Here is a 12171-nt window from a genome sequence, read left to right on the forward strand (position 1 = left end):
AGGAAAGGTCTTTTTATGGCCTGTACTCCAATGAAAGCAATTCCAACTTGGGGCATTTAGTTTCTGCAGATTATAGTGTAAAATGAGACTGCTACTTTGTGCTTCTGGGGTGGGGGGGTGGTTTAAGGGTTGCTGCTTAATTAATAACAAAGCTGTGCTTAAGATTGTTGTGTCTGCCTGCCGCCCCTCCCCCTGCCTAAAACGCCCAAGTCTTTGCTCTGGGGGGTGCAGGCTTCTAGCTTCTGTCCTCTTGATACAGCTTCTGGGTAATCCTCTGAGCCCAACTCCTGTGTCCCTCAAGGGGGAGCTGGTAGCCCAAGGTACCAGATCAGCTGTCCCCTTGCCCCTCATCCACTGACAAACCACTTGAGTTGGGATTTCTTGTGCTGGAGATAGTCAAGGATGATCCATGCCATGCCTTTTTTCTTTCTTACTGTAATAAGTTTGCTCTCTCCCACCCCCAGACCCGAGGACTGGGGATCTCTGCGGGTTGGGCTCAGCATTTGTAATTTTTGAAAGCCCCTCAGAGGATGCTGGTGCCTAGAGAGGGTTGATTCCCTTGGTCTTACCCATGCTGTGTGGAAGGCTAGTGCAGGCTGGCACCTCTCCACGGACCTCTCTCCTTTAGCTGCCTCTTGCTCCTGGCAAATGCTGTTTACCTCTCTGTAGCGTTCTTGCTGAACCCTGAAATCAGACTGGTGATGCGCAGTAAGCCAGTCTCGGAGTCCCTGAGTTTGAAGCAGACAAGGTTGTGTTATCAGAAGGGCAGCCCCACAAGAAGGCAGGGGAGAGCATTGGCCTAGCTGAGTTGTCCTGTGGAAGCTTGGAACGGCTGATCTAGATTAACAAAGTATGTGGCAGTTAGAGCAGGACCTGGGTGAACCTTGAAACTTCTCGAGGTTGTTATGCGCTATCCTCCGCACCCTGGTGCCAGCCAGGGGGTCCTGGTTCTTTACATATTGACGGGTTCTGCAAGACTGACATTTCAACTGGCATCTCACCCCTGGTCTCTAATTAACTTCAGGAAAAAGAATAAAAGGACAGGGTTAATAATTTTTGCAGGGTGGTGAAGGAATGTGTCTGTGTGCAGCCCCTGAAGTTATTATGGAGGGAGAGCCTTGTAAAGGTTTAAGCGAATGAAGAATACTGTTCCCCAGATCCATTGCCCTCTCTTCTCCAAATACCTGAATCCCGTTCAGTCTAAATCCCCGCCTTAGAACATCCCTCAAAACCCAGCCTGCATCCATGCTGCCCTTAGAGGTGCCCCCTGGCACTTACTCCTTGTGTGGTGAGGGATCTGTCTAGATCTTGCCTTCCTGACCCTGAGTGTCAGCTCCTTGAGGGTAGAAGCCAGTTGCCTCATTTCTCCACCCTTTCCAGTACTGGGCACAAGGCCCATTCTTGGTGTTACGTTTATTAAGATGTGAGAACTGAGCATCACCAGAAGGGTAACCTACGTTCTTGGGCCATGTTGGGTGACCATAGCAGAGGGGGCTCGTGTTCAGAAGCTGGAACGCTGGGCACAGGACAGGATGCTTCAGGCCTCCTGCAGCTATCGGCCTCCCATGATCCTCTCCTTGCTGCGCCTCAGCAGAGGGGCAGGTAATAAACCTAACAGTATTGTACCAAAAACTTAAACTGAGTTTGGCCCCTCAGAAGCTCTCTGGCCTGCTGAGTGGTCCTCTCCATAGATGGATTTTTGCAGGTCTGAGGTGGTAGGCTAGGTCTGCTGAAATGAATCATTTTTTTCCTGAGGGTCAGTCTATGGGCCTTGTATAATTATATATTTTGAGCTGCTTTAGGATCTAGTGGGTTGACAGACTTGAGTGTCCCTGTGGGAATGATGGAATGCATTTGGAATTGGGGCCAAGGTATGGGCCCTCTGTACTCCCACTCATCTCTGAGGACCCAGCCTCATTGGTAAGATGTCCCATTAGACGTAGAAATAATACTTACACCATATTAGCAGCTGTTTACCGACTTTCTGGTAAATGTTACTGTTCTAGGGACTTTACAGATACTACCTCCAAATCCTTACAGCAGCCCCACATGTTCGACCATTGTACAAATATGGCAATTTAGCCTTAAAAGTTGAATGACTCCTCTAAGACCACAGGCCGGCATTTGGCAGGAGAATAAATCTGTCCCGTCCGTCAGGCTCCTAACCTCATAATCTTGCACTGTGTCTCCTGTGCTGGAGGTCACGGCCCCTTCCTGTGGGATTCTAGGGGTTATTTTGCCCCTTAAACCTGTGGAGTAGGTTTGTTTTCTATTTTCACTGTGGTCTGATTTGCATAAGTGGTGCTTTAATGAAATTTGCATATTTCAAGTTCATGGATCTGTGAGAAAGAGAATTGGGTAGGATGGAGATACAAAAATATTCACAAATGAAAGCTGCTTCAAAATGTGAGTGTGTGAAATAAGGGAAACCTTTGAAGATGTCTGTGTGTGTACTTTCTCCAGATCAGGATGTGCTGGGGGGTTTGATGTTCAGAGAGACACGTGGTTGTGGTGGTCATGGCGCACTTGAGAGGGAGCTCTGCAGGTGAGGGTTGTAAAGTGTGACTACCTTCTCACGCCGCCTCTGCTCCTGGCACCCTTCTAGGTCTGGTGTTTCTTTGGGATGCCAGTGAGGTAAGCTGTCCCCTGGCTTTCTACGCTGTGCATGCTGTCCCTGGCTTTGCCCTGGATGACAGCGTGAGGGGAGGCCCCGGGGGAGCCACGTTAACCCACTGACAAGGCGTGAGATCCTGCTTCAGCTGGGCCCCAACCTCCTGCATTTTACATCCTCTTGGTAGGTTCATACTTATAGGGCTGCCTCTTGAGACATCTGATTGCGCCATTTCCAGAGCTTTCTTGACAGGTTTTCCCCTGAGATTTGGAAGAAATAAAAGGAAAATCATTTCTGAGAATTGGCCATTTATTTATGGTATTGGGTTAGGTTGAGAAATACAAAAACTTCTGACAGAAAATTGTAGGATGTGGCTCAAGGGTCTGACTCACTCAGTTGGGTTAACAATGGTAGGAAGTGGTGCCCTTTGGACATTTCCTACGTGCTGAGTGGACGGTCTTCTCTTTGCCTCACCAGAGAAGATAATCACTGTCTTCAGTGACCTGAAGCTCTCATGGGTTATGGAGGATAAGTTCTGGATTTAAAAGGGGATTGAGGCCTCTAATGAAAGGATGAGCAAAGTTCTGGGAGCCCCAAGAAAGAGAAAATTCTATTCAGGGCACCAGATCAGAGGGCTTTTGAGTCTTAGACCTTGAAGCAGGAGTAAGATTTTTGACAGGAGGAGGTGACAGGGAATCCCCAGCAGGAGGTCCAGCTTGTGTCAAAGAGGTGGGAGCAGGAAAGTACAGGAAATGGTGAAGGACCTCTGGGTACGACTGTGACTGGACTCGAGAGCTTGCTGGGAATGGGCTGGGTGGAGAGCTTTGAATGCTGTGCTGGGGAGTATGATTTGATTTTCTTCTGGAGGTGATAGTTGTTGAGAGTGCACGCATGTATTCTTGTATTCACTTACTGACCATACTATATCCAAGGAGGTGTGCTGTGTGCTGAGTTTGTATCTTTTTTCATGGAGCGTGTACCTACTGCAGGGAAGATAGAAAGGCATCAAACAATCCTTTTTCTTCCCTTTCTCTTCCTTACTGAGCTTCAGCCATCCTGGCCTTTTATTTCTTTCTTTATTTTTCTTTTTAAGATTTTATTTGTCAGAGAGCACAAACAGGGGGGAGTGGGAGGCAGAGGGAGAAGCAGACTCCCTGCAGAGCAGGGAGCCTGACGTGGGGCTCAATCCCAGGACTCTGGGATCATGACCTGAGCCGAAGGCAGACGGTTCACCAACTGAGCCACCTGGGTGTTCCACCCCTTCCCCCCTGCTTTGTTTTTTCCTTAACCCATTTCCCTAGCTTACTCCTGCTGAATTCAGGGCCTTTGCACTTGATGCAGTGGCTCTTTGGCAATACCCTTCTCCCTGATCCTTGCATGTCTCATTCCTTTTCCATTCCTTAGGTCACATCCACATAAAGGATTCCTTGACCTGTATTTACAGATAGCCCTCCATCTCCACCCTGGTCACTCTTCAGTTACCCGGTTTTATTTTCTTCCTAACTTCTAACATTGGCATGTAAGATGAGTGGAGAATGAATGCCTAACATCAAAATGGGAGTCTGTATGGGGCACCTGGGTGGCTCAGTCAGTTAAGCGTCTGCCTTCGGCTCAGGTCATGATCCCAGGGTCCTGGGATTGAGTCCCACATGGGGCTCCCTGCTCAGTGGGGAGCCTGCTTCTCCCTCTCCCTCTGTTTGCCACTCCCCCTGCTTGTGCTCTCTCTCTCTCTCTCTGTGTCAAATAAATAAATAAAAAAATCTTTAAAAAAAAAAATGGGAGGCTGTATGGGTGGATCTTCTTCTGATGCTGGAGGGAATTGAGCCTTGTGGGCTAGAGATGACTCCATGAGGGAGAGCTTCAACATACAGATGAAGATGGAGATAGTTAATGGAGCCAGGGAATGGGTGCAGGATTGGCAGAGAAGCAGGGCACCTCTGGTCCTCGTCAGGTTGGAAAGAATGGAAACAGGAGGAGGAGGAGTTTTCCTCTTTTTCTTGGCATCTTTTCTAAAGGATGTCTGCTGATATCCAGGCTGCAAGAGTGGGATGAGGAAGCTGAGTCGAGATGGACCTGCAAACCACTTTCTGGGGAGACACAGGGACGGTCATCTCAAAATGAAAGGCCATGGAAGTACAGTGAAGGCTCGGCTGACAACAGGAATTTGCAATCAGCTCGGTTAGTTTGTCTTTGAGCCAATACTTGGGCATCTAATATACGCTGGGTGCTGTGGTCAGCATGACTAGTGCTACCCCCCAATTCGGTAGGGGTTCTCTCTGCTTGTACAAACAAAAGAAGGTTCTCTCTGCTGTGGGCAGAGGCAGCTTCCTCAGCCACATGGCTTGGCTTTGTCCGAATTAGAAAGGCGTTCCTGCCAGTGGGGTGCTGCAGGCTGGTGCCAGGGTGCTCAGCTGGGAGGGCGAAGCATGGGGCTGGCCTGCAGCCATGCAGCCGTGTGTAGTGAGTGGCCCACAGTCTGACAGTGGACAAGGAAGACGCGGCCCTCGGGCTCCCAGACCTTACAGGGTAGAGGGGGAGACGGACGCGGAAACTGGCCGGTGGGGTTAGGACAGTGGGGAGGCTTCACAGCGAGGCTTAGTGCTGGAGCATAGAAGTAGTTGAGGGTCTGGGAGGGACTCAGGACCGGGTTTTCAAAGCATCAGGAGCAGATGAACAGATCCACTGGGGAGGCTTCCGTGCACAGCTGAGTGTGCTGTGCTGACTCCGTGGTCCCAGATTGGGAGGGAGGCCCTCGAGTTAGAGCTTCGGTGTAACAGCTGGGGAAGGATCTAGTCTGTGGATGTGGGTGAAGACCAGATGGAGGGTCAGTAGAGCAGAACGTTGGAGGGCTACCGATTTGGCAAAAGCAGGTGCAGAAATGATCGAGGAACTGAGAAGAGGAGGGGAAGAAGTGGAGCGGACATTGGCAGGGACATAGGCTTTAAAGAGGATGCCTTAGTCCACTTGGGCTGCCACTACAGAATACCGCAGACCAAGGACTAGGTGATTTTATAAACAGACCTTTCTCTCTCCGTTCTGGAGGCCAGAAGTCTGAGGTCAGGATGCCAGCGAGGCTGGATGCAGGTCCTCTGCCAGACTGTAGCTGGTGTCTGTGCCCTCACGTGCCGGAAGGCATGAAGGAGATCTGGAGCCTCTCACAAGGGCACCAGTCCCATTCCTGGGGGCTCTGCCCTTGTGGCCTAATTATGTCCCAAAGACCCCACCTCTTAATAGTGTCACTGTGGGTGGTAGGATATGAAGCTGAGGAATTAGCGGGACGCAAACACCCAGGCTGTAGCGGAGGATCTTACTGAAGCTGCTAACTCCATCTGGCCCAGGGAGCAGGGAATGCCCTATACCCGCTCCTGGCCGTGAACCTGGCGTGAGTACATGGGTGACACGGCTCTCTCGGGGACAGCATTCAGAGACTGAGGCAGCGAGAGAAATGCAGGGTGTGGGAGAACTCTGCAGTCCCCAAAGCCGTTGGCTCACATGGAACAGGTTTCAGGGGGTGGGACAGCTCACAGGACTTGCGAGTGGGTGTGAGGACGGACCTGGGGAACATGTAGCGGGAGGGTGTGGGTCTGCTGGGCTACCTGCGACCATGTGGGAAGCGAAGGATTTTACGGAGTCACAAAATTAAGAGGCGACGCCAAAAATGGAATTCTCCATCTTACCCCAACACTTGCACCCTCTGTCTCTCTCCAGAGGGTGGAGGGGATCGTTTCTGTGGCCTTGTCCATCCAGGGGTTTTCTGTCCTGCACAGAGCATTCTCTGTTTTCCTTTGCTTCTCCCTGGGAGTGCTGAGCAGCTCTGCCGGAGGATGAATTGCTCTGCTGGAGGATGAATTCCTCAGCAGGAGTTGCTGTCCTGTCTCTGAAACCAGTGCTTGGTCCTGCTGTAGCTGAAAGTGAGTAACTGGGCTTGTACTCAGTAGGAAAACCTGGACCCTGGTTTATCAGGTATTTTCATGGAATTAATGGCACCTAGCCTGGGAGGCACCAGAAGGGTGACAGGCCTTCGTGGCTGGCAGAAACGTGACCTTTTAGGCTGCAGGACCAGGCTGTAGCTTCTGGGCTGTGATGTGTCCGTCGCGGAACGGCGAGGCCACCAGGCTCTTCTGCCTGGGAGCTGGGATTTCTGAGGAGCCAGGCCCCGGATGCATGATGAGAGAGGAGCCTCTGTTGGTGAGAGGCCCTTGAAGAGAAATGCCGTTGGCCACTTGTGCTTAATGATTCTGAGTCAACCATGTGCCAGGCCGCAGGGAAGGAAGACGAGGAGGCTGCCTGCCTTGCCATAAACTAACTGCCGCTCCTAATGGAGGAGACGGGGAGTACGTCTGTTTCAGGGCAGTAAGCCTCAAGGCTGGGCAGTGTGACCTCGGAGTCCTGAGACAAGAGCATCTCACCCTGAGGGGAAGGTGCCTGAGGATGTGGGTGCCAGAAAGGATTTACAGTGGACTTGATGTTCGGGTTGAGCTCTGAAGGATGAGCATTCAAATTGGGAGTGTGGCATGCTGGCCACCCCAGCCTCCCATCCCGCAGCTCACTCTTGTGAGAACATTATGCCTTCATTCTTTCTTACTGGTCAGTATAAGAGACAATTATGTGTGAAGTAGCTGTGTTTTCTGTGTCCCTATATTTGCAAAGACCCATGCAACAAAACTCTTAGATCCAGGAGAAGTTTGCCTCTTCTAATGATCCAGTGTGCTTAATTTAGCCAGCAGTTTTAAACCCTATTGCACTTCCCACTTCCCCAGCAGTCTTAGTACTAACATTTGAGCTTAAAATCGGAAAAGTTTGTCTTTAGTCCAATTTTTTTGTGTCTGTCCTCTCACTCCACTCCCCAAACCGCTTTGGAAATTTTGCCTTGCTCTTTTTGTTGTTGCTTGAACGGGTTGGGGTTTTACTGTAGTAGCACAAGCCCTTGACATCCATTTTGGAAGTAGGCAAAAAATAAATTGCTCTGGAAATGGAATACTTGTTAGCATTCTGAACAGTCTAGAACCAGGATGTTTCCAGGTTGCCGAGGGCAAATGCGTTTTTATTTGAGATGTTACTGCCAGTTTCCTCCCAGAGCCATCATGAAATGCCTGAGCATTTGACATGAGTTTGGGGTTCTCTGTCTTGTACCAAGATGCTGGCTAATGACTGACAAGGCAAAACTGGGGGGCTTCTCTGCTTTCTGATTGCTGGGGAGTAGGCCCTCTACTCTGGCCCAAGTGCAGTTTGAAGCTGACAATCCAGAACCATAAATTATTAAAGCAGGAAGGGTCCAGATACCACATAGCCCAATCCCCTAGTATGATAGACCCAAATGGGTTAAGGGATCTTTTTTTTTTTTTAAATTATGTTAATCACATGGTTAGCCAGTGGCAGAAAGGAGATGAGAACCTTGGTTTCTTAATTCTAATTTTAGGATCCATACATATTATTAGTCTAAGGATTCTTAGACCTTTGGCTTGAATTTTGCAAAGAGCATTGGATAGACTTGGCCATTACCTGGTTGTATGGCCTTGAAAGATCAGTCTCATTGAAGCTAGTTACCCATTAGTAAATGGAGATCGTATTTTCTTACTTGATTCACAGGGTTAACTTCTACCATCCCAGGTATAAGCCACTGGCACATATGTCCATCATTTTCTCTTTCTCCATTTGCAAGGAAGATGAAGACCTAACTGCTTTGGGCTCAAGGCTGATGCCAGCCCCTTTGCTCAGGTCTAATGAAGCTGGCTCAGCTATGGGCTATCTACATTTGCCATGCTTTTGTTCTCTCTGGGGTCTTGGTTAAAGTCCCTCTGGACCCCCTTCTTTTTCCTTTTTGTTCATCTGCTAGTCCTCTTTCAAGTTTGACTTTGTCTTACATTCTCTACCTGACGAAGGTACCTCACTTCCTTTCTCCTTAGTGCCCTCTTGAGCTATGAACAGTGCCACCTTCTGGAGGGTAGAGACTGTTTTATTCATTGTATTTGCATCTGAAATATAGTAATTTTCTTCATTTTATTGAGCTGTCATGGAGATGTTTAAATGAATAAATGACTCACAAGGTAATATATGCAGAATCCCTCTCAGAACTATGCTATGTATTTTCTGTGTTCATGTGCTAGGGTGTCCTAATTCCCTATGCTATCCTCTCTGCAAGTAAGGATCAAGGATGATTTTGATCCTTCGATCTTTCTTGGGGAGTGAAAATAAAACACAGTATAAGGTCTAAAGGTCTGGGAGGGGAGAAGTTTTGGTAGGCAGAAATAGGAATAATAAAAATGGGGAGGAGACCGTTTCTATGAGAAATTAATACTTTTATCTTCATGTACTTTATTATGAATTTGATGCATATTAGTTTGAAAACTGCCCTTTGAAATGCTATTTAACTAATTGCTTTTATTGCTCTATCTTTGGAGACTGGGAGCTGGGAGAGATGCTAAAGCCCAGCAGGTAATCTCTGGGCCCAGGGAAGGGTCTCTTCTCTATTATTTGAACTTCTCAATATTTAAAATGGTTTAGTTTGGACTTGTTGATAGAGCAGTGCTTCTCAAATTTTAATGTGCAAATCGCCTTAAGATCTTGTTAAAATGCAGATTGATTCAGTAGGTCCTGAGTCAAGGCCCAGGATTCTGCATTTCTCACAGGCTCTCAAGTGAGGCTGACGCTGCTGGGCTGCAGACCACACCTTCCATACATAACAAGCTTTTAGAAGCGCCTGAAAGTGGGAGGTCTTGCTATAAGTCAACTCTGCTGTTTCTTTGGCCTGGATTCATGGTTACTTGGATAGCAGAAGGCCTGAAGCCAAGTCCTTGGCTTGGAGAAGGAAAACCCTGTGAGAAACACTTGACCATATGCTAAATGGTTCGTCCCATCTTGGGAGTCCCAGAGGGGCTGCATTGTGATAGAATGACTGATATTCATGAAGAGGACTTGGGATTCTATTCAGTGAACTGTCTAGAAGGCAAGCAAGGAGTCTTCATTAAAGTTTAGATATATTATGAAAGATTAAAGCCAGTTAGGCTTATGTAATTTTGACAACATGAAAAAGTCATTTGAGGAACTCTTCATTCCTGAAAGACACTCTACTGTAGTTCTTTGCTAATGGGCTTTTTGAGGGGCCACCTGCCACTTGATGTCTTTGTCTAGACCAGAAGTAACATTCCAAGCTGCTCTTCCAGTGAGAAGTTAAGTGGGATCTGCTCTTTCGGCATTGAATCCTGTCTCCATCGCTGAGTGAGACCTTGGGCAAATTGTCTTTCCCAGAGCCTGTTTTGCCACCTGTAAAATAGTCCTGATATCATTTCATCTCAGAATTTTTTATTTTTATTTTTTAGAAGATACGCAAAAGCTCTTGGCATAGTTACTATCCCTTCACTATGATTACTTTTTCTCCTGCTCTGATCCTAGTTGGCATCTGGCTGTGCTGTTTGGAGATAAGTGATTCTGCTTGGCTCCCTCACCTGAACCTCTTCACTGTCTTCTTTCTATGGGTAAGAGAGCTGTTGTGAGGTATGCAGACCTTCGTAAACTTCTGCAAATCCCCGGAACTCTTAAAGAGACGAGAGCAGATACTCTAAGTTAAACTTTTTTCACAAGGTAAAAACAGTGGGACTCCCATTAAGAGACTGTGCAACTTAGGTTGAGACACACATTTGTTTTGTGTGTGGACACCAGTGACCAGTGATCGGTGATTTGCCCCTGGGTCTCTTTGCCCACAAATGGTTGTAATTTCAGACTCTGGGTGTTGCCGGGCAGGCTTCTGTAGCTAAGGTGGTGAAAAGATTGGTTCTGAGTCCTTCTAGGTTAGTAAGGGTGTGGCTGGAGTTGTCACCTTTGTCCTCTATAACATGTGAATTGCAGTGGCCTTGGTCTGGAGAGAGGGGTTTGTCCTTGGTTAGGTCAAACACACCCAATTTAATACTTGGCTTTCCTTCACTGTTCCTCTCAGCTTGGCTTGCCTCTTATCTCAGCTTTAAATGTAGACACCTTGGAAGTGGGTGTTCAGTTGCTGCTCTGCTTGTTCCTTCCTGTGCCCTTCGATCTGTGAGCGTTTGTTTATTGCCTACTCATGTTCCATAGCCTGCTGTTCCTGCTCAGATGCTACCGAAAATCTTTAAGACTACGGATTTGTTTTGACTTCTCAGTAATAAGACTACTTGGTATTCTCAGTGGCCTTTAGTGTTTGTTAATCATTACCCTGTTCTGTAAGCTCAACCAAATCTACATATTACACGTGTATTACGTATTACTAACATTATATTAGTTTTATATATGTAAAATACTTGAGTCCCTATAGCTGAAGCTTTATCTAACCAGTGACCTTGATTTGGGAATCCTGTTAAAAAGTTGCTTCACACTTGCTGTAGGGCTTTAGACAAATAATTTAACCATACTCACTGGACCTAAATTTATCTTAATCTATAATAAAAGGATTGAATTAGATGAGACGTTTTCCAAACCTTTCTGTGGAATTGGTTGGAGTGGGGATGGGAATGACAAGAAGGCTCAGCGGTGGGTAGGACCCCAGGCTCGGCATTCAATCACATGATTATTTTGTTACTAAAGGCTTTTGCTATTAAGTTGAAAAAGCACTGGCCTAGATGGTGTGAGATTGCCTCCAGCCCTGACATTGTGTGATCCCTTCCAGCAGTAGCCTCTACTTCTAAATTACGTTAGGCAAGGACACCTAAGCTGTAACACAAGCAGGCCCAAACTCATGGCACTCAAAGTCCTCTACGGTCTGGTTCCTGATATTTGTCACCAAGGCCCTGGGCTGGCTGGCCATGCGAGTGCCCTTGTCCCTTTGCTTCTGTTCAAACTGTTCCCAGCAGCACAGGGAATATTTATAAGCATCCTTTCCCCATTCAGTCCCTCCCAGTCTTCAAAAGACTATAGTGTAAAAGCATCGTGTCCTTTCAGAAAACCTTTTCTCATTAGTGGTCCGTGTCTTCCCAAAATACCTTCTCCACCCTGGTGGCTCAGTACAGTTGGCCTTTCTGGCACTTACGTATGTGTGTGTAAAGCTCAGAGAGGGGCAGGACCTTCATTTCTTAATTCGCCATCACCGCAGTGGCTAGAATTGTACCTTTCTGAAAGTGACGTGGACCTATCATAGAGCTCAAGAACTCTTTTCTCTTTCAGGATCGAATCATCAATTTAGTTGTTGGCAGCTTAACATCCTTATTGATTCTAGTAAGTATGTTTATTTTGTGTCTTACCCAGGCTCTTCGCCAAAGTTTTTTTGAAAGCCTCAGTATTGTGGTTCAGTTTAACATTCAGAAAAAATACAAGAGGCCAGTACATGAATCTGTGGAGTATTCTAGTTAGTCATAGTCTAGTATTCAGTTTTATTACCGCTTGAACTGCAGCTGACAACAGGAATACCCCCCAGTTGAGTATATGAAATAGCCCACGTCAAGTAAGTAGTTATTTCTGAGTCTGCCATGTTTCTGTGTTTAGTAAATTTGTAACTCGTCAGTGGCACCAGCAATTCCCCTCTGTATACGACCCACAACTCCCCTTTCCTGCTAATCCCTTAAGTTTATTTTGCTCCTAAAAGCACACTCGTTATCCTT

The 12171-nt window shown here is 47.3% G+C and overlaps 1 protein-coding gene across 11 annotated transcripts in view; it reads left to right on the plus strand.

Annotated features, from left to right (window-relative positions):
- Positions 1–12171, plus strand: part of TMEM243 (transmembrane protein 243) — a 91414-nt gene that overhangs the window by 76636 nt on the left and 2607 nt on the right. For 6 of the 11 annotated variants that reach the window (XM_081800610.1, XM_081800611.1, XM_081800616.1 and 3 more), the window contains 3 exons: positions 4646–4789; positions 10004–10086; positions 11738–11788. In XM_081800610.1, coding sequence (XP_081656736.1) covers positions 4646–4789; positions 10004–10086; positions 11738–11788 — 278 coding nt within the window. The remainder of the gene's footprint in view (positions 1–4645; positions 4790–10003; positions 10087–11737; positions 11789–12171) is intronic. The other 5 variants (XM_081800618.1, XM_081800619.1, XM_081800620.1 and 2 more) reach the window with 2 other exon arrangements.

Source organism: Leptonychotes weddellii, chromosome 12 (genome assembly GCF_054177405.1).
Source record: "Leptonychotes weddellii isolate Sample4059 chromosome 12, ASM5417740v2, whole genome shotgun sequence".
NCBI lineage: Eukaryota > Metazoa > Chordata > Mammalia > Carnivora > Phocidae > Leptonychotes > Leptonychotes weddellii.